Source organism: Neofelis nebulosa, chromosome 6, assembly GCF_028018385.1.
Source record: "Neofelis nebulosa isolate mNeoNeb1 chromosome 6, mNeoNeb1.pri, whole genome shotgun sequence".
Lineage (NCBI taxonomy): Eukaryota > Metazoa > Chordata > Mammalia > Carnivora > Felidae > Neofelis > Neofelis nebulosa.
The window spans coordinates 68,099,892-68,122,616 of NC_080787.1; the positions used below are offsets into that span (position 1 = coordinate 68,099,892).

The 22,725-nt window shown below is 37.8% G+C and overlaps 1 protein-coding gene across 1 annotated transcript; it reads right to left on the reverse strand.

Moving 5' to 3' along the window:
• Positions 1-388: 388 nt before the first annotated feature.
• Positions 389-21,910, reverse strand: LOC131514430 (putative uncharacterized protein encoded by LINC00472). Its single transcript, XM_058734457.1, has 2 exons — positions 21,424-21,910; positions 389-18,062 (listed from the first exon to the last, which is right to left on the reverse strand). The coding sequence occupies exons 1-2, from the start codon at positions 21,793-21,795 to the stop codon at positions 18,033-18,035; spliced, it is 402 nt and encodes a 133-aa protein (XP_058590440.1). The 5' UTR covers positions 21,796-21,910; the 3' UTR covers positions 389-18,032.
• Positions 21,911-22,725: the final 815 nt, after the last annotated feature.

The window sequence follows — 22,725 nt, forward strand, 5'->3', positions numbered from 1 at the left end:
ATTTTACTCCATTGTTAAGGTACCTGAAGGAGTGCATTCATTAATTTCTCTAACCATGCAGGGCACTGAAGCCTTTGGGGACAGTAAGTTCACATTTAGTGTTTATGCTGAATGAATCCCCATTCTACTTTGTTTTAATTTGCATTAAAAAGCCTCTACTCTCAAAGTACTGCATCATTAAGTTTATATAATAATTAGATATACAAATTAGGAAAGGCAGATTAAGTATCACTTGGCAACATTAACTTGCCCACCACCTTCCCCACACTGAAGATTTAAGAAGTGTGTATTAGTGAGAGATACTTGTTCGTGTGTAACAACTGAAGAAGCCTGTTAAGAATACTTAATTCACTGACTACTATTTCTAATAATAAGCACATTCAGAGGATGAGATTTTTTTCTTCATTTTATTTACTGGATTTTTGCCATCAAGAAGAGTAAAAATGAAGGGGAAAAACAATAATCATAAAAAACCCAATCTCTTAAATGATTTAATAGCTTGGTCAGTGCACACAAACAACTACAGCATATACTATCAACCATATTTTCTATAACTAGAATATTTATTCTGACATAGTACCATATGAAGAAAGTTTTCTCCATTACTGTAGTGAGACTGCTAAAACAGTTCACTAAGAACCATCTTTAAGAATTCAGTAAGTCATTTTAAATATTAAGAAAAATCACTTCCAGTTGCACTCTGATACAGAAAAACAACTGGTATCTTTACATTATAATTTTTAAGCCACCACAAATGACACCACTCAAGAAAGATATTTCCCCTCCACACCCCAACCATAATATTTAGCTACAGTTTTAAAGAAAACAAGGCAATTGTGATAGCATCTGTTTGGGCAAGGATATGTTTCACAGGTATAGCTACTAAGACTATATTCTTATGTAGCTTCCTTTGCCCTCATTGTCCTCACCCCTGGTTTTAGTTATTCTTTAACAGAGGAAAGATTTTACACATGTGTAATATTATGGGTAGCGTCACTACAAAATGGAGTCCAGGTTCAAATTAGAGTTTTATGGTCAGGGAAAATTAGTATCATTTAAATGAGTCACCAGTGCCACTTTTAGACCTCTTACACTTCCTATAGAAATCTCCCTTTTAATGATGTACCCATTTTTATTTTCGCAAATCACAAACAAAAATTAAACATGCAATAGTTATGATGATTACTCAGTGTGGTGCTATTTTTTGTTTTACATTATAAACTTTACAGCAACAATCATGTTATATTTATCTAGCACACATTTTAACAATGTTTTATTCTCAGTAACTGACCTATGGTGGCCCATTTCAAGAGTTTTATGTCCTAATAATACATGATATGTTACTATGCTGATATGAACATAAAATCTTAAAAATTTTTATAAAGAAGGAAAACCACATGAAAGGAATTAGCAACAGTTTCTAATTTATGCTAAATATTAATTTATCCTACTTAAGTGCAAATAACTCTGTCTATGTAGTTGTAGATATCTAACACTGTAAATTTTAAAAGTTGGATATTTTTGTGAAATAAAAAAATTGCATCCAGATCTTATTCCAAATATAAACAGGATACTTTTGAATTATTTTAAAATAGCATTTTAGATTTTTCCTAGTGAAATATAGGGCCTGAGACATAAAATATTACAGATATTAATTTCAAAACTATCCAGCACATTTTCTGGAGATTTATATTTCTTTAAGAATATTTGAGAAAGTTGTGATTTTTACAAACTAAAATATTCTAATATGTAATCACTTAAATGAGGCAAATAACTAAATAGGTGGGAAATGGAAAATTTAGAGGGCAATGAGGCAAGGTCGGGGATATGAAATAACATAGGAGGAGAATCTAAAGAAAGTGAAGGTCAAAGAACTAGGAAAAGTTTACTCATTTCTCCAAACCTATCATAATTTACCTAGGAAATGTGGTTAAGTTCCCCGGGACATAGCTGAGTTACCTGCTCTCAGTGTTTTAAGTTTACCTATTAAAAAACAAGCCACATTCTTAATTCCAGACCTCAAGGCCTAGCAGATGGAAAGCCTTCATCCCTCTCAGTGACAGCTTACTAACCTCTCATGTCCCAGCATGACTAATTGAGGTTTTCACTTGATGGCTTTATGTATGAGAGAAATTTAAAGGCACTTCTATACATGCTCCTTCCATCTCAGCTAATGAGAATGTTCAACTGTAGCCTGGACAAAATTTAAATAGTGGTCACACTGTTTCAGTATCACCTCTTACTGACATCATCAGTGAGTATTAAATAGGAAACAATAACTATAAATTCTACATTAATGGCAACAATGCATGTTTAGAAAATACAGTGTTTTAGAGGACAAAGGATGCCATTTTCATCTCCTTTTATGTATCTCATTTCTACTATTTAAGTGTCTCATATTTTAAAAAATCTGCCATAAGACATAGATTTACAAAAAATACAAGTTGTTGGATCCTTCACAGAGGTCCATAACAGGATTCTTTCAAAAGTATTAGGATGCCTTCATATAGTTAGGGTAGCATTTGATGCATGTATCACTTTTAAGAGATATGTGCTATTACATAAAACAAATCAACAGTTCAATTGAATGGACACAGTATCAACAATGGCCTAAAATCAGCCTAAACAAGAATAGATTTTTCAAAGATTGGTTTATCTTAGGTACTTTTTTAAACTGAAAACTACTTTATTACTTAAAGACTGAACCTATGAGGAAATAAGTTTAATTCAATAATGTGAAAGTGAATTAACTCTTTACTCTGGGCTTTGCTTTTTTCTGTTTTCAAATAATTTAGGTTTCATTCATAGAAATGTTTGTGAATGGCTCTAAAAAACACGTATTTTGAAATTACATATAAACAGCAGGACAAATCACTGTTTAGAGTGATTTGTGAACTATTGCCCTAGTACACTTTTTTTTTTTTTTAGAACAGAATACTATAAAACATTTCCTCACTTCTCTCAGGAATACTTTGTCTCTTTTCTTTTCTTTCCCTTTCTTTTTTGATATTGCAAATTCAATACACAGAGCACCTCTCCTCATGCCCCGCTGAAGTCCTCTGAAGATGCAAAGAGATAGTTTAAAAGTCATTTAATTCATACCATTTTCACCCAAGCTCTGTAAAAATGAATCAAAAAGAAAGCAAGGTATTCAGTTTTAGTTAACAAGATAATTGCTCCTTGAAGTCTGAGGCAGTAGGCAGCTGCAAACATCCGACTGAAAGCCCATCTGTGGCTTCACAGCTTCCAGTCGAGGATGTTTACAGTCGCTCACTGTCAAGAGGGATATACCTTCTTTCTGTTTTGTTAACCTGCATACTGGTTCCTAGCAGGTGTTTCTAAGATGCACAAGAAGTAATTGTGTATGTTACTCAACTCTCATTCCAATGCAGAAATATTCTAGAAAATGTCTCAATATTAAAACAAAAAGCTTCATGTCTGTTAATCATCTACCAAGTTTCTGTAGGATTTTGTGACAGACTAAGAAAATATATGCAAATTGCTTTCATCCATTATTGTTAGCTAAGAAATAAACAAGGCAGAATTACTTAATAGGGCTCCAATTCGTATTATGCAATTTAAAATCCCTCTTTGAGTGAAAATGACCAAACAGAGAAATTAAATTATGTTAACAACATAAAGTACACATTAACATTAAATACTACACTTAAGTGAACTTAGACTCTCAATGAAAATATAAAAGGTCTATTTCAAACATTATAAATTCTGATTAAAAAAAAAGAGACTTACGTGCTTTTATATACCACTCTTGCTCTGAAATCTGCTCCCAGAGACAACTTGTATAGTCAGCTCGTTTTTGAAAGAGTAGGCAACAATCAGGAGAAAAGTAGAAAGTAATAACGAGGTCTATAACAGGCATAGATCAGTTTGTGGATCAAAGTTTCCCACTGGAAAAACACAGAACCTATCACTCGCAACAGAGTGACGCACATTAACTCCAAATTTGAATGTTTTGAATTCCACTCCCATTCTCTTATGAAAATAAATGAGGAAAACTGAAGGTTAAACTCTATCGGTCACTACTCTCCTGAAGGAATTCGAAACGCTTCCTAGTCTAGTGAAAGATTAAGTTAATACAGAACAGTGGGTGTGCCTTTCCCTGAGATTTTTTAGAAGAAGTTACCATAAGATTCTCAGGTTGCAAAAGTCTTAGTAGTTTGGGACACCAAACCCAAAACCAAAACAAAATCCACACAAACAGTGTCATGTTTACTGAAACTAACAAATGTGAAGAGCTCCATAAATTACTTTCTCAAAGCAAAGGGTAACTCTATCCCATTAAGGTTAAGAAAGTTAATCTTTGAGGCAGCAGGTGAAAACAAGCTGAATTATGTTGAGCCCTTTTTCTTTATTAACTAAGGACTTTGAACTATTAAAACTTCCTAGGGAACCACATTTTCTCAATGGGTCAAGTCACATAGGGGAACAAAGCAAACTTTATCAGTGCTGTGCAATTCTACATTCCTGAAATTCTTAGTACTTGGCATTCACATATACCATCGCTGACTGGAGCTCCAGTCAGTTCACCAAACTCAGCTATAGCTACCAACCTTGTGAACTTCTCACCAAGACACTCACTTCTTTTAAGTTAGTCACAAATACTAACCGTACTCTGGCACCATACTCTGTACTCTGTAATTAAAACAGATAAATACCAAGCCTTTACACCCTGTGAAGACATTGTATAACAGTAACTGTGTACCAAAAGAAAATATTTTTACTTCATAAATTTTTCTCAAAGTGACAGAGCCCGTACTTGTCTTGGAATTTTACCACTTTTAAATAATAACTTTAACCTACAAACTAAAAATGGTGACTAGTACATGTTACGCAAATAACCTCAAATAACAATTCAATGAACATGTTAAAGAGATATTAAACCTTAGCACAACTTTGAAAATCCAGCCTTTTGCTCAGAACTCTTATGAATAAATACAAAAAATCCTCCAGAGCATGGAAGACAATAAAATTTCAGTTACAAGTGTACATAAATGGCAGGGTATTTAACAAGCATCAACACAGTATATTTCACTGCCTGTATACGTGGACTTCCTTTTTAGCAAGACACTAGCTAGATGAAATCTACATGGAAGGTAAAGTGGATTTATTCCAACAAGGTACTGAACAATTTTGCCAAGTTTAAGTGAGATTCAATGTTAAACTCTTTGCTTGTTTTCTGGTAATTGAACAGTATTGGTTCCATTAGAACAGCAATTTTCAAAATGAGAAGCTGGCAATGGAATTATCAGGATAGCTTCTTCTAACACCACATACCTGCACTACCTCTTGCCCCATCCGTTTTGCAATTGTTATTCAGAAGGGGAAGGTCTGAGTGTGTGTATTTTGCAAAAGCTATCAAACGATTTTGCCGTATTTTCTTGGCAGAGAACTACTAACCTAGAAAGATGTAACTAAATAAATTTGCTTGAGACAAAAAAACTCTTGTCACTATTTGAGAAATAATACTAGTAAATCCAATTAAAAAATCATGAATTAAACACAAATATGGCAGAATAAGACTCAATTGTATCCAATACATCAGATTCTACATACTGTCTTTTATAACACTGGAAATGTTCACAGAAAACAACTTAGTTCAAAACGATAGGAACGCTGGGTGCTCTAGCCCCAGTAGATAAGGTTCCTAAGAGTCTCCACACCCAAAAGTGCAATTCTGGATGTCTATATCCTAGTCAGTTTTTATAGTGTTCCTCATATTAGTTTTAACTCTTTGAAGGATTAAGTCCTCCTGGTGGTGGATAGTTTAGGACTGGTCCCAGTTAAAAGTTTAAAATTTTTTCTTCCCTATGACCCAGCAATTGCACTACAAGGTATTTATTCAAAGGATACAAAAATGCTGATTTGGAGGGGCACATGCACTCCAATGTTTATAGCAGCACTATGGACAATCACCAAAGTATGGAAAGAGCCCAAATGTCCATCGACTGACAAATAAAGAAGATGTGGTACATACACACAATGGAATATTACTCAACGATCAAAAAGAATAAATCTTGCCATTTGCAACAATGTGGGCAGAATTCGTGTATTATGTATGCTAAACGAAATTAAAGAAAGACAAATATGATTTCACTCATGTGGAATTTAAGGAACAAAACAGATGAATGTAGGGGAAGGGAAGTAAAAATGAGAGAAAAACAGAGAGGGAGACAAACCATAAGAGACACTTACATATAAAGAACAAACTGTGGGTTGATGGCAGGGTATTGGGTGGGGAATGGGCTAAATGGGGAATGGGCATTAAGGAGTGCATTTGGGTGTTATATGTACTGGGTGTTATATGTAAGCACTGGGTGTTATATGTAAGTGACGAATCACTAAGTTTCAGTCCTGAAACCATTACTACACAATATGTTAACTAACTTGGATTTAAATTAAAAAAAAAAAAATTTTTTTCTTAGCTACCCTAAACCATTCAGTCTTGAGCCCTCTTATTGATTCTATAATCACACACTTTCCTAAGCTGTGCACAACTTAGAACAGCTTAAAATATTATAGCCACTCAAGCTCCATTACCTCCTTCTGCTAATACACACAATTCTCTGGATTTTAACATATCAGAGTTTTTAAATTAAATGGCCTACATTTGAATGGTGAGGTTTTAGGCACTTATCAGCAGGTGGTGGGAGTTATCACTGCTTTACTGGTCAACTTATTTATATATACTAGGACTCTCCCTTGGCAATGGAAATGCAAAGGGACATATAGGTGAGGCTTTTCCCTCTGGCTCCATGTATCTCCTCTGTGTCCATCTAACCTCCACCTGCTCTAGCCTCTGAAGGTTTACAGCAGCACCCAAGGAATGGGTGCTTCATGCCACCATAGGGCCTAGTGTCCAGGTTGTGCTCTGCATCCTTCCACATACCATCTCTCTGAAGGCCAAAGTCCCAGGCAACTGTGTCAACAGTATTGGAATTTGGCCTCTATCCTTTCCTTCAGAAAACACACCTACAGACAAAAAACACAAGTAGTTTCTGTTTCCTTTCATAGAAAGCATACATAGAAGTGATCTGAAATGGAAGTAAAATAAATGTACAACTTTTGTACAAAATTGTCCCTTCGAAATTCATCTTCACTTTCTTCTATTTATACTTAGTAGTCCACACAGTTGTTAGCCTAATTCAGTCTTCTAATTATTATATTTCTTTTTTTTTAATTTTAGAGAGAGAAAGAGTGCATGAGTCAGGGAGAGGGGCAGAGGGAGAGAGAGAGAATCCCAAGCATACTCTACCCTCAGAGCAGAGACCGATGTGGGGCTTGATTGCACGACCCCAGGATCATGACCTGAGTCAAAAGAAGAGTGGGATGCTTACCTGACTGAGCCACCCAAGCACCCCAAATCTCATTTTATTTCTTGCTAATGACAATGATGTTGAACTTTTCCTTGCTTTTTTTGGTAATGAATAGAAATATAGACCTACCCACTCATTGCCTGTTGAAAATGGATGAAGGCTGTAGGTATTTACTGGGAACATTTTTCCATGGATTGTGCATACATGCAAGATTGAGAAACTCAAATACTAGGAAGAAAAGCAGTATCTTGGATAGTATAGGGCTTATAGTTACAAAGAATAAAATCTCTTCTACTCTAGATATTAATGTAAGTATTTTTTGTTCAATTAACAATCTCTAATAAAATGGTAGTGAGAAATAGAGAATTAAGCTTAATAAACTGTGTGTATCAAGTTTATAGCCTTAACTTTAATACATCATTTTTGTTGTATGCCAAGCAATGTTTATGCATGATCTCATTTTATCCCTGCCATGGTATGATGAAACATTTACTATCATCATCACACATATGGGAACACTAGGATTTGGGAGCTGGAATCATACACTCACTTTCCTATTCTGATATTTTGCCTATTGTAGGCTCTTCTAAATCATTTGTGCAGTTGGGGAAGGTGTTAGTTTGAATAAATATGAGACAGTGAAAATTCAATAAAAATTGTGTTTGCATTGTAAATTGGGTATAAAAATTAATGAAAAAAATACTTTAAGAGTAGAAACAAATACCCAGATCTTTTGGTGATAAAACAATTCATTCACTCATTCACCAACATGTATTTATTCATTTGCCAAAATCTTTAAAATAATACTGATTTACAGTTTAGGCCAGGGTTCTCCAGTCAGGAACTCTTCCAGTTTATCAGTTTTTTGGTTATTACCTTTCTCTTTCATCTGCCCCAGCCTCTCTCCTACTCTGGCTGGCTTTCTCACTAGGGAGGGGGATTCCAGAGGGTCAGGGCATCCTAGCCTTCAGTCTAATAAGGGACTTTCCATCCAACTCCTCCCATCCCCTCTCTTTCCCTTCTCTCAGGCATATCACTGGCAGCAGTTCCTAGGCTGCATCCCTCTGACAACCTGCTGGCTCAGCTTTTCCCCACTTCAGGTTTCCATTAGACTCTTCACAAAGAGCAACTCTCAGGGTGCCTGGGTGGCTCAGTCAGTCAAGTGATTAAGGTGTCAGACTTTGCTTCAGGTCATGATCTCAGGGTTTGTGGGTTTGAGCCCCACATCAAGCTGTCTTCAGTCAGTGCAGAGCCCACTTTGGGTCCTCTCTCTCCCTCTCTCTTGGCCCCTCCCCCATGTTCTCTCTCTCAAAAATAAATAACCTTAAAAAAAAAAAGGCAACTCTCACCTAGGAATACTTTCCTAGTCCTGTTGAAACATAAAATCATATTTCTAAAGGGCCATTAAGGTGAATTTAAGATAAATTTCATTGTAATAATCACATGGCAGAATTCAGAAGTTCTTGTTTTTCTTAATCAAAGCTGTAAGATTAAATGCCCTCCAACAGTAAAAATTCAGCATGATTAATACTTTACCTTCAGAGTAATGAGAAATGATTTCAGAAGAACACAATTCTCTAAAGGAAACTGTATTCAAAAAATATTTCTGTTTGGGGCACCTGGGCAGCTCAGTAGGTTAAGTATCCAACTTCAGCTCAGGTCATGATCCCATGGTTCGTGGGTTTGAGCCCTGTGTTGAGCCCTGTGCTGACAGCTCAGAGCCTGGAGCCTGCTTTGGATGCTGTATTTCCCTCTTTCTCTGCCCCTCCCCTGCTCGCCCTCTCTTTATCTCTCTCAAAAATAATTATTAAAAATATATGTTTATACATTTCACAATTTCAAAAAATCCATTTCTAATGTAGGTCAAACTACACATAGTTGACATTTCAATTTTAAGTAAATAAAATTATTTTGATGCTCTTAAAGAAAGATTTGAAAGTAATCTGCTACTTGGTTCATTATTTTTTTCAAATACCTTTAGAAAGTATTTCTTAGTAGTAGTCCAGGTTAGAGACTTTATTAATCATTTTGTATAAAATAACATCAGAAATTGCCATAGAATAGCCAGATTATTGACACACATAGAAACCGACTCTTTCTAAAATTACATAATCATTAAAACATGTTTACAAAGCTATACAATGATACAGAACATTATCTACCCCATCAGGTAAAAGAAAAGCCAACAAAAAAACCGTATGGATGACATAAATATTACCATGGTAAAATGCAGAATATACATGTGACTTTTTTCTTTCTACTTTTCTGTATTTCTTTTCTTTTTTTTTTTTTTTAAGTAAGTTCCATGCCCAGCAGGGAGCCCAATGAACTCATGACCTGCACTGAGGTCAAGAGTCTGACATTTAACTAACTGAACCACCCAGATGCCCCCTACTTTTCTGTATTTTAAAAGTTTTCTTGAATGTGAATACTTTAATACAAATATTCAGAAGAAATTGATCCATTTCAGACATAAGAATTACAGCCGACCCTTCAACAACACAGGTGTGAGCAGCACGAGTTCACTTACATATGATTGTTTTAGGTAAATACAGCACAGTATTGTAAATGTATTTTCTCTTCCTTATGATTTTCATAGTAACTTTTTTCTCTAGCTTACTGTACTGTAATAAAACAGTATATAATACATATATAAAATATGTGTTAATTGCTTGTTTGTATTATCAGTAAGACTTCTGGTCAACAGTAGGCTATTAGTAAAGTTTTAGGGAGTCATAAATTATACATGGAGTTTTGACTGTGCTGGGGTCGGCATCCCTAACACAAGGGTGAAATGTAGTAGCTGTCTTATCTCAAGAGTAATGTAGACAGTGCCAGACATTTCTTAAGAACAGTTCTCTATGCAGGTAATCCTTTGAAGGGAGAGAAGATTGCATGAGCCTCTTCCCTGAAGGCCTTGATTCTGTCTCAATCACTATTGTGTTTACTGGAGCAGCCCATAATGTGTCTTTCACATAGTAGGTACTCAATATATACTGGCTGAATTTTTAAAACGTTGATAAGGAGATTCTTAAAATACACCTTATTTTAAATTATCCAGCATCTCTTTTGCAAAATTTAATTTTTTTAATGTTTATTTATTTTTGAGACAGAGAGAGACACAGCATGAGCAGGGAAGGGGCAGAGAGAGAGGGAGACACAGAATGTGAAGCAGGCTCCAGGCTCTGAGCTGTCAGCACAGAGCCCAACGCGGGGCTTGAACTCACGAACCGTGAGATCATGACCTGAGCTGAAGTCGGACGCTTAACCGACTGAGCCACCCAGGCTCCCTTTTGCAAAATTTATAAGCTCATAGCTCTTTAAAAATTTTTCCTCTTTAAAAGTGATAAAATAGATGAAACTTAATAATTGGTTCAAGTTTAAAGCCAAAGCTATACACAAAAGATGTGAGAACTGTCTTGAGACCAGCTGAAGCTTCTGCCAAGGTGAGAAGATGGGAGTCCTGGGCCCTTTTGATGGAGACTGGCATGGACAGATCTCTGAGCCAATTTTCTCTGTGAATGGAAACTATGATACCTATACCTTATAGAGTTCTTCTGAGGAGTAACATACATATGATAAAGTACCATACACATGTTAGTTATTTTTCCTTATTATTACCGTCTGATTCTGAACATGTTAAGGGAGATTAATCAGAACAGTGTTTACTAATGGAAATAAACTACTAATGTCATTTGGAATTTTATTAAAAAAAAATTTTTTTTAACGTTTATTTATTTTTGAGACAGAGAGAGACAGAGCATGAACAGGGGAGGGTCAGAGACAGAGGGAGACACAGAATCCAAAACAGGCTCCAGGCTCTGAGCGGTCAGCACAGAGCCTGACACGGGGCTCGAACTCACGGACCATGAGATCATGCCCTGAGCCAAAGTCGGACGCTTAACCGACCGAGCCACCCAGGCGCCCCTGTCATTTGGAATTTTAAACAGCTATATGATCTCATTTGACATCACTGAATATCAATTTCCTCAAGTGTAATAAAAGAGTTAATCAGATTTGCTCTAAAATCCTTCCAGCTATAAAATCCTATGACTCTAATTCCTTCATTCATTGCTTGAATTTATGAGGTAGGGGTAGGAGCTGAAGTAGGAGAGGGTTGGAAGGATTTTTTGAAATTAAACATATACAAATCATAGAAAAGTCTTCCTTTACCTAGTGTGATTTTTCTTAATACAAAGAAGCACCAATTATCCTGACTTCATTCACCATCACTTCCCACACCCACACATTTTTAAAAATAGCCGGACTACAAAATAGTTTTAGAGTATATATTTACAGGCACAGTAGTTAGTAGATGACTTATGAAATTTTCTGTAGAAGAACTTAATTGTCTCCAATACTGTCTGGCATGAGATTTGGGTTATAAATAGCAAAAGAAAAGAGGCTCATATACCTTATACCTGAGGTGACATCGCATACAGAAAACAGGGACAAAAAAAGTCTTATTCAGAGTTCAATCTTGAAATCAGGTTACAAGACCTCCACACCACTCCATGTAGAAACGGGAAACTTAATTTGAAATAGCTCACTGCATCTCAAAATCAAAGACACTTTCAGCAGAGTTTACTGCAAGTTAATGATTGACTTACACTGTTTGGGGCTATTAGCAGTTTAGTTGTTCACATAAGGATTTTCTAGATTTCCAACAAAATAACTAAACTCATAAGCCAAAATCATACTTCTATTCAAAATACAGTTATTGAAAAACTCATGTTATAATTTCATCCTATTATATTAGCCTAATTAATATGTACTCACAGCAGATTTGTGCTAAATTTGAACCACTAGGGATGGGTGATGAGGGAAATACAGTATAAGTGGCCCTAATTTCATTTGTAGATTTTAGCATTAAGAATGGAAGTAAAAAAGCTTAGGTCAACCAAACAGGACAGCCACAGAAGCAACAGTGAGGAGCCACCAACTTCTGTTTTGCTCCTCTTGCATTTGGGGAGGAGAATCTGAGAAGGCATGGGATGATTTCCATTCGCTTCTAAATGCCCAGGTTCTGTTTCTGTCTAATTCTAAGAAAATTTAACATGGTAGTAATCTAGAATGTACAAATGGGAAACTTTTGATGAACAGTGGAGCGAAGTAAAAATTTAAATGGTTACAGGAAAGGGTAAAATGAAAATGAACAAACGAGAAAGAAAAGTTCCTTTTCTCCCTTTCTGTTCTAGAAGGGTAATTTATTAGTGATTCTTCAAATGTCTGAACAATGTTATTGTCATGCAATGACAGAAAAAAATCTTTCATTTTCTTTGCTTTACTAATGGAGATCTAATCAAACCTGTGAAGACTGGGGCCCTCCACCTGAGAAACAACCATTTAAAAATAAATTAATTTCTTCAAATCAAAACTTTTATCATTTAGATTAGTTCAATAATTGTTAAACTGGGTGTTTTTCATAAATGCTGCTAAATAATGTACCTTTCTACAGAAACTAGGATAGAGAGAGACTTCAGGGAATTATAAAATGAATTTTCAGAAAGTTTAAGTATAAAAGTGACCATATATGTTAGATTTATCTGGGAACATCACAATTTCAGTGATTCTGTCCCAATACAATTGCAAATTATTAAGAAATATATTCAGACCTGTGAACTGACCAAGAAGTCATTAGAGATGATTTAATAAGCAGCATCCAAAAAAAATCCCAAATTCCCTAAAGAATTAACCTTAGTTTTACATTCTATGCAACAAAAGTACCACACTTTTATTTTACCTAAATTATCTACTAAGGAATGAAGACTTATATATAAGAAGAGTAATTTGAACCCACTTTAGACAATAACTAGTGAAACTACCCTAATTTAGAGGTTTTGAAAACATTAATTGAAAAGAAACCTACCATGTTGGTTGGCATTCTAGAGCCTGAAGGTCCTAACTTTTCTTATTTTTTCTTTCTAAAGCATTTCTTAAAATTGCCTCTGGTATTTTTTAAATGTGCTCAGAAGTCCTAGGGCTCTGGCAGTTTTTTAACTAATAAAATAAACATAGCAATCGAGTACCTGCAGTTCTGCTAACAGTATTGTTTGTATTCTAAGCCCCATCCACAAAGGCTACAGTGAAAAATATCCAGTATAAACAAATATCACTTAGATACCAGTGGCATCTCAAAGCAGCACACCCAAGTCTCAAAATGCAAAAGGGAGAAATTTTCCACTCCCAAGGCGAATAACTTCCTGGTGAACCTCATGTCAGGCAAAAGAGAGAGAAATCGCCTCCGTTAGTGTGAAGTTGGGGAGGAGGTGTGGGTGTGAAGCAAATCAGTAATTCTCTTTCTTCAATTTTTCACCACAGTTTTTTCTCCACCTATCTTTTCTCTGTCTCTCTCCTTTATATTTCTTGCGTTTAGCTGTTTTCTTATCTTCTTCCATCCCCAATTCCAACAGAAAAGATAACTTTGTCCTTTAATCTTGTTGCTTAACATCAGTCCCTAAACTTCATACAATACACACACACACACACACACACACACACACGTAAACACTACTGACATTTTCAAAATAATGTACAAATTAGGGCAAGAAGAGAAAATGAAGTGGGCTGGGGTTAGACTGGGGAAAAAAAAATTCGCCACTTGTATTTACAATGCCCAAGTTTCCAGCAGAGAGAGAAGTTAAAAACTCTGCAGGAGGAAAGAAGCTGGAGTCCTAAGAAATGCTAGGAGGAGGTAAGGTATATAGGTTCATGCAACCCTGAGAATCACAATGAGCCAGTACAGCCCACCTCAGCTGAAACCAATGGCAATGGTCACTTCTCATACAATGATCACTTCCCAGGACTGAGGAGTGTCTCCTAAGTTTGGCTCTTGATTCTGCCCAAGGCTTACAATTGAGAACGGAAGACATATTGCTAATTAGGACTAGGTTGAGCTAAGTCTCTGACCCTTTCCATGTAGACTCATCTTCCCAAAACTCTTTCAGATCTTCCTATTGATTCTTAGCACTATTTCTCAGTTATCCACTCTGCCTACCCTTATCAGTCTCCCCTCATTTAAGGCCCACCATTAAATAAAACTCTGTGTCTTAGTTGTCTCAATTGTACAATAATAATAACTATAATTATATAGTGATAGCTATAACTATAGAGTCAAGATAATTAAATAAACTAATATTTTTAAAGTATTTAGAACAGGGTTTGATAAATGAAAGAATAATATAAAAATTTGTTTAGTAAAATGAAAATAAAATATCTGTGAATACATATATATGGATTCAAATGACAAAAAGCTCTGTATAATGATAAAATAGACTTCAAACAGAAAAGAAGAGCAAATGTGTTGATTTTGTCAGTATGTGTCATTAATCCAGGAGAACTGCCAGGAAAGATAACCCAAGGAACCATGCTTTATCTAAACATTTTGTATTTAACCAAATCTGGCCTGGTCCTGAGACACTTAATTGCCAAGGAAGAAATCAATCTACCTGTTGAAACCAGTTTACAAAATGCAAGTATTAGAGTTCACCCTTAGCCTGAGATACCCTATGTCTGACTATTCGGGTACATTGCATTGCAGCATTGCAATTCAGCACTGCAGTCATTTGCATCCTTTATGCATTATTTACATAATATTCCTTAAGAGGCTTCATTGTATATTCTAAAAAAGGATAGAATTTGAAGTGAAATGTTTGGACTAAGGCAAAAGAACTTATTTTCCTTTGGAAGTGGGGCTATAATGAGATGAAAAGGACAGCGTAAGTTGTAAAACTAGAAACAAAAAAAGGCAGGGAAAAAAAGGCACCGTGGAAGGAGAGACAATGAAGAGAAAATAAGGTCAGTTTCACGAGATGAGACTCTTTACCATGCTTATAATATGTGAATAAATAAAGGATATCATGACATCAAAACTTATAAAACAGGGAAGAGAACACATCTCAAATATGGAGCTACACAGGTGAAAAGTGTAAGATGACCTCATGAAAATAAAAACTATGGTTTAAACTTTATCTTCTCTATTTAAAAACAGCTTTTAAGATAAAAATATTTTGCAAACCATGTCTAGAATCTCAAAGATAAGCTAGCAAACACAGGAAATTATACGTTTTTATTTTTCTATTAACATTTAGCAAAAAGTGTAGCTACTTTTTCATGATCATTAGAAATATTAATTTAGAAACATGTAAGACAGTGAACCATATTAAAAATTATTTCCACAGACTGATTTCATAAATTTAATACCCAGAAATTTGTAAACAATTCCGCAGAATTTCTCTAGGTGATAGTAATAAAATGTTAAGCTTTAAAAAGAAACATATTTGACATTTTTTTAAACAAGTACATCCTTCATAATAAAGTTAAATTCCACTCACAGCGATTCAAGGAATATAATTAAGAGTTTACTATGAAAACAAATCCTTTGAGTCCTTGTTTAATAATTGAGAAGTATTCGTACTGATAGTTTTAGGTTACATAAATGGACTTGAAAGATTTTCAAAACTTTATTATGTTAAAAATATATAGTGTTGAGGTGCTAAGCTTCTCTAAATTTTAGCAGCACACCTCAAACTTCTGCCAGAAGAAAAGTATGCTTCCACTAAGCAAGAAATTTCCATTACTCCTATATTAAGGAGCCACACCCCATACAACTAATGACAGGAAGGCATTTCAATTCAAACCTCTAACACTATCCAGCCTGAAGCAAAGTTAAAAAAAAGATGCAAAAATGAAACACAACTCATATTTCCAAAGAAGAAAGGAAACTCTTGCTAAATAAGTAACAATTATACTGTAGAATTTATATGCTAAGCACGATTGAATGTAAAAACACCAGAGCAGTCAACCATAGCTTTAGCACTTTGAGTATGATTAACAGAATGAACTTTCAAAGGTCAATTAAATGTCAACACATTTTAAAGAGATACTCTTCTTAAATCTGGTCAATGTATAATGGGACCTTATAACTTAGGGATACCCTTCTTAATTTAAGTGTAATGTGCATATGATACACACACACATACACACACACACACACAGACATGCAGACTTACAACATGGATTACTATGGAAAGTAATCTAGTGTCTATCCTACAGTTTGACTATTTTAACGTTTTTCAACTTATGAAAGGATTAAGAAGAAAATATAACTGTATTTTATATATAGCACTACTCAATGAAGATGAAATGCAAAGTAAATTTTAAATGCTAAGATGTATGGTTTATTCAATAGCTGACCTTATTTATTCCCTCATAGGAAGTCATTCACAAAATGACTCTTTATTATCCTTAATGCATCATCCTGCTACCTAATTCACCCCCATTAACCTTCCCTGAGTGCTTGTGGTTAAAAAGCTTAACAAAAAAGGTAGACAGCTTTCAAAAATTGCCATGTTTAGCATCAGAAATCTGTGGGATAGAACAAGTCCTGAAGGAACTGAGTGCCCATTCCTGACCTTTTTATCCAAGAACTCAATTAAGAGCCCCAATCCTATCCGACATTAGGAAGGTCAAGTTGTCCCAAAGCCTCAGAATAAGAAGGAACCATCGACATCATCTGCCCCAAACTCTTAACGTTAACAGCTCAGAAAATGTTAAACCACAAAGGTAAAGCAATCTGGCTTGGCTCCCACAGCTCTTTAGTAGACATCAAGTCTTCTAAAACTGACTTAGTCTAGTGTTTTCTTCTACTTATCAAATTTATGCTATATTTTTCTCCATTAGGACTTTAATACCAGGTTATAATTGACCAAATAGCTGTAGCTACCATTGGAATTCAGAGCAAGATGTAATCTTTAAGGAATTAATGATCTAGGAAGGCTCCAAGGAGGAGTTAGAAACTGAAGAATGGGTAGAATCTGAGCGGTTCGAGGAGGCATCACTAATAAGGGAAGCAATATGGGCTAAGGCCGGTGGTTAAGTGTTCCATGTTCCAGGAACTATGTGGAGAATATATTCAGAGTAGGATAGGACACTGGTTTTAAGGTCACCATATAAGCCAAGCAGAGGAGGCTCCATCTGATATGGGTACAAATAGAAAGTGATGAAAGGTTTTCAATTTTAGGAAAATAAAAAAAAAATGATGTGAAGATAGCGAAGAATAGCCTTGCAAGATTTGAGGGGCCTTGTAGGAGTCTGTCTACTAATGTCAATATTTTACAGGACTGTTTGTAAGGGGAAAGTAAGCTAATGAGAGACAAAGTACTTTGGAAAGTACATGAGCTCTAGAAAGTAAAGGTATTTTTCAAAGTCAGGGGCAGTGGCCTGTCTGATCACATCGCCATGTCTTGACGGCATATACTTCTCTGACAAGGCAAATTTGGAGATGGATTCTGGATCTATTCCTTTGGGGTCAGAGATAGAAATCTCTACCCTTCAATAATTCGGAAGGCTAGATTCCAAGAGGAGACAGTTGGTACCCCTAAGCCATTGCAAGGTTGAGGATCACAGAGCCTAAAATCCAAAACCAAGATTAACATTTTGAGGCAGACAACATAATCAATGTTTCTCAAAGTGAATCAGAAAAGTATTTAAGTACTAAATAAAGGGGTATAAAAAGGGAGGGGGTAGAGGAGACAGCACCTGAGCCAGGGTGATACATGAGGAAACCCAGGTTATTAGCTGGACTGCAGTCTACTCCTTCCCTTGTCCCTTTCCCCTCTGCTCAATAATTACTATATAGCGGTAAGACCTTCCCTTGTGTCCAGAGTGACTTATCTCCTCCTGTGTTGTCTTCCTCTCTTATCCCTCTTCTACAGCAACTCTCCAGGGCTAGAAAAGAAATTTAAAAAAAATTACTATAATAAATTAAAAGTACACATATGGAGTATGTACTGAGTGAAAATTATTATCTGTCACTAATTTGTGTATTACATAATTACAAAACAACTCCTATGAGGCGTTGGAGTTGGAAACTCCAAGTAAGGAAACTAAAGCATAGAGGGTAGGTAGAGGGTACAGCTCAAAGTCACCTAGCTAATAAATGGCAAAGCTAGGATTTGTATCAGGTGTGGCTGACCCCTTAGCCTATGCTTTGAACTTCTCTCCTAAACTCTTCCCTTTTTCTTCAATAAACATGAAAATACTGAAATGTTGGGGTTTTATGCATACAGAGGTTACAGAAGCCATTTTATGGGTTTGCAAATGAAAGTTTTAATAACAGACAGCATGGGGCCTGGGTTCAGCCACTCGCTTGACTGCCAAAATATCAGCTTGAGAACTAAAATCATCAAATATGAGTGTTAAACTATGTTGAGGGGATAGGTTTCCATGCTGCATTCTAGCTCTGTTCCCTCTCACACCTTCTGCTCCTTGGGGTCCATTCCCAATTATTTGCTTGAAACTTAATCTCTCTAGTTGACTTAGGAGGTGACTGAAAGACAGGGTGGTGGGAATATCCCACAGTAGAAGGGGTCTCTTGGCCCTGTGCTCCAAAGCAGCCTTAACTGTGCTTATTAATTAGAAGGTAGGTGGTATTTTGGCTTGCTTATAGAAGTGGCTTGTGAGGAGATCCCTGGCCACAATTAAGAGATGAAACCACCAATTTTGGTGCTGGAGAGGAAGTGATCAGGGCAGAGAGCATGGTGGGGTAGGAGTACTTTTTAAATGTTCCTGGGGAAAGCAACAGTTGCCATTAAACGTTGGCAAGAAAACTCTAATTCTCAAAATTTAGTGTGATTAGTTCTCACTTTGGGAGGAAGCTTATTAAGAATACAGACTCTAGGTTCTGCTCACAGACATTCTGATCCTTTAAGTGTAGGAAGTTGCCCAGCAGTCTGAAGTTTGGCAGGTGCTACAGAAGATTCTGATATAAGTGGTCAAAGGACCATACTCACTTCACTGCTCTAACCCCCTGGAGGACAGCCAAACCAGCAAACCTGCTGTGAGGAGAATGCACATTCTACAAAGTCAGCTTGTTGTTCAAATATCAATGCCATGTTTTAGGTTGAGTGGTTACTTTTAAATAAGGCTAGAAGGCTTTCCAGAAGTTTCCAGGCTTATAAATATTGGGGACTTAAATTCCTTATGTCAACAAATAGACTATTACACATACATAGACTATTTTCCCTTAGGAAAATCAGAATATTTTATACATGATGTGGTCCACACAGGATCCCTCTACACACATAGCATTTGTCTAGAGTGAAGACCTTCTTGGAAAGATGCTACTTCCAGTGCTTATTTTATATTTGGTGTAAGATTGGAGTTAATTTTTTAACTGCAGATTTAGTTGATTTCAAAAGGTATACTTTCCTTCATGCAACTACATTGAAAGGTTCATTTCATGTTATTTTAACAATGAGTTTAAAAATCAGATAACACTCTATTGAAATATTATGGTTATGATTTGGCCATTTAATTAGACATTCAATCACAATGTAAACAACTGATAATTCACGAAACATACCTTTTCAAAGGTTTGTGCTCTTCAAAGAAAGCTAGGTTATAAAATGTATTATGTTAAATCAGTATTGCTATCTTTTGCCTATAAACCCTATCAATTGTCTTTGTCTGTTTCTAAATCTGTATCCCTATTTTAAAATACAATCTTTCAGGATAGATACTGGAATTAAGCTCGGTTTTTCTGCCAGTTTCCTTTGACACCTTCTCTCTTTCCCCCAAAGCATGATAATGATTCTCTTTAAGGATGGGCGAAAAGAATTTTAAATTATTCTGATCTGAGCACTGGGTATTTTTTCCAGTGAGTATTTATTGAGTATACTTAGGCACTTACATTAAAAGAAATCATCTTTTGTTGTTATAAGCTCCACGAGAAGAGAAAATGTCCAGTGGAGCACCTAACTCCTAGAAGGCATGCTCATAAATAATGAGAAAACTGGGAAAATTTATTATTGAGAGAACAAAATAACTTCTGTATTCTGTACTGACGAATATATGTTTAATAGTTAAAAGAATTTGGGTTAGGGAAAATGCTTGATTTCACTTTTTGGGGAAAAAATGCAGGTTATCATTATAAAGGAAAGTTAGCACTCCATTGTATTGCAACACAACCTGTAATGACAATATTCCAAAAGCATTCTCAGACTAAACCTTTAACATTAATAATTTATCAAAATTATACACGTCACTAACACATCCCAACAAAGAAGATTATGTAAGTAAGCCATCTTGGCATCAGTGATACTGAACATAGCAGCTTTTTTCAATCCTTCATTAAAATTAGATCAAGATGTACTTGCATTATGTGTTACTGTTTCTGTAAGGAAGATTTACATTAGTTTAAGACTTACTTTGGTTGTAAGTGACATTTTCTTTTCCTTTGCCAGAAGTTAGAGACCACTACTCCCCCACTGCCCTCCACACAAAAGTTTTCAGTAGAAAGACGCAATACAGAAAAACAGTGACAACAAAACACCTGCCCTGTTTACTCTCTCGTGTGTATAATAAGAGCCTTGTTCTCCCCCTAAATTGAGTCAGAGATGGGATGAAGGGATCGCTGGAGGCACCTGCCACTTTACCCTCAGGCTTGGTTCTCTGTCCCCAGCCTGGCTCCTACTACTCCAAATGGTGCAGCAAAGTAGATCAGTTTTAAGAAGTGTTTTTAAGCAAAGGATAGTTTATTTCTCACTAAAAAAACCCTCTCAAACCTTCAAATATTACTGTTTGAAAACATCAGACTTAAAAGTTACTTCTCAGCAGGCTGAAAGGTGAATCCATGCGCCTGTAAATATATCCTGGCCTACTGGTTCATAATTCGTGTACCACGCTGAGGCCCAAGGAAAATCTCAAACCGAGATGTATTTAAAAAACGGGAAGACACCACAGATCATGTAGCTCTAGCCTCATGTATCACCGATGAGGAGATCTAAGTGGTTAAGTCACTTGTCCAAGGTCACGCAGAGCCAGTTACAGGCAGGGCTGGTGCGCGACCTTCTAATCTTTCCACCTCCCAACCCCCACGCCGCACAGGCCCTCAGTAGTTCTGGCTCCTAAAAGGTTCCCACCGATACGGTTCACAAGTCAGTGGCAGGTCAGCGACTCTTAAGCAATCGCACTTTTATTTGTTCTCCCCGCCTGCTCGAAAAAGTATTAAAAGGCACTCTCCTTGCCTTCTCCCAAACCCAGACACCCCGGACCGCTGAAGCCCCTCGTGCCGGAAAAGCCAACTCACCCGCAGCCCCTTGCGCGGGAGCCCTCGGACGTACTCTGGCCCTCCCCGCAGTCGCCACCGGCCGCGCCGCGGCCCGGGCTGACGACGAGTCCAGAAAGTCACCGGCGGTGACCGTGGACGCCAGGGGCGGGCCGCGCCGCGCCGCGCCGCCCCGCGGAGGCGCCGCAAACTTTTCCCGGCTCGCAAGTTGCCGGGCTCGGCGGCCGCGGGCCGACTTCCTTCCCGGCTGCGGGAGCGAGGGGGCGCCCCTTCCCCGGGCGGGGGCCAAGCTGGCCGGGAGGGGGCTGGGCGAGCCGAGGGACGGTCAAATAGGGGCCGGGGGAGCGCAGGCGCCCGCACTCTGAGGCGCGCGGGGTCGGAGCCCGGCCGCATTGTCTCCGCGGCCTCGGACCCAGCCCCGGCGGCGGCGGCACGGGCGGGCGCGGCCGGGAGTTGCCGTCCCGAATTTGCCGCCCCCTTTCGCCGCCGCCGCTCACCGCGTTCTTTGTGTGTCTCTCGCCGCCGCCCTCGGGTCGCTTCGCCGCTCTCCTGACAGCTGATGGGCTCGTCACGCTAGGTCCCGCGTCTTCCCAGCCGCCGCTAGCGAAGCCCGGCCCAAGGAGGACTGTGTAAGAGCGGTGACAGATGCTGTCTTAGAGCCGCCGCCGCCTGGGGATATCTGAAACTGCCCTCGGGGCAGCCGGCTACTAGCCCCGGTACCGCACTACTCCTTAGAGACCCTTTCCACGCCAGGACCCTCCCGTCCTCCCTCCGCGGCCGCCAGCCCAGCTCCGACCGGACGCCGGGCGCCCTGCTCCGCAGCTGAGCGCGCTCGGTCAAGAATCCTGGGGAACCCGCTCCGCCCCCTGGCTCCCGCACCCTCCAATGATCTCGGCCTACAGGGGGCAGTTCCGTCCAATCAAGTGTCGGAAAGCCCGGCCAGTCCCCAAGAGTGTAGCCAATGGAACACGACTCCGGCAACACACCCGCCCTGATCCACTGGGAACAAACCGCTCAGAGACCTGAGGTGGGACCCAGATCCCGGCGCCCAGAGCAAGTCAAGTCCCGCCGGCCGGAGCTGTGTCACGAAGCGAGTCTATGGAGGCAGGTCTGGTCCTTAAATTACTGTATTGTAATAGAAGGTGTTGACGAAAATGGGAACGCTGGACGTACTGCTTTTGTAGGTCACCTCAATCCCTACTTTTAAACTCTTTTTTTTGCCGAAAGTTCATGTGAAAGAAAACTGCACAAACACGTAGTAGCACTGTTGACTGTTCAAATTAAGGCCTTTACTTTTAGAACATTGCTTTAAAGCGTCTAACC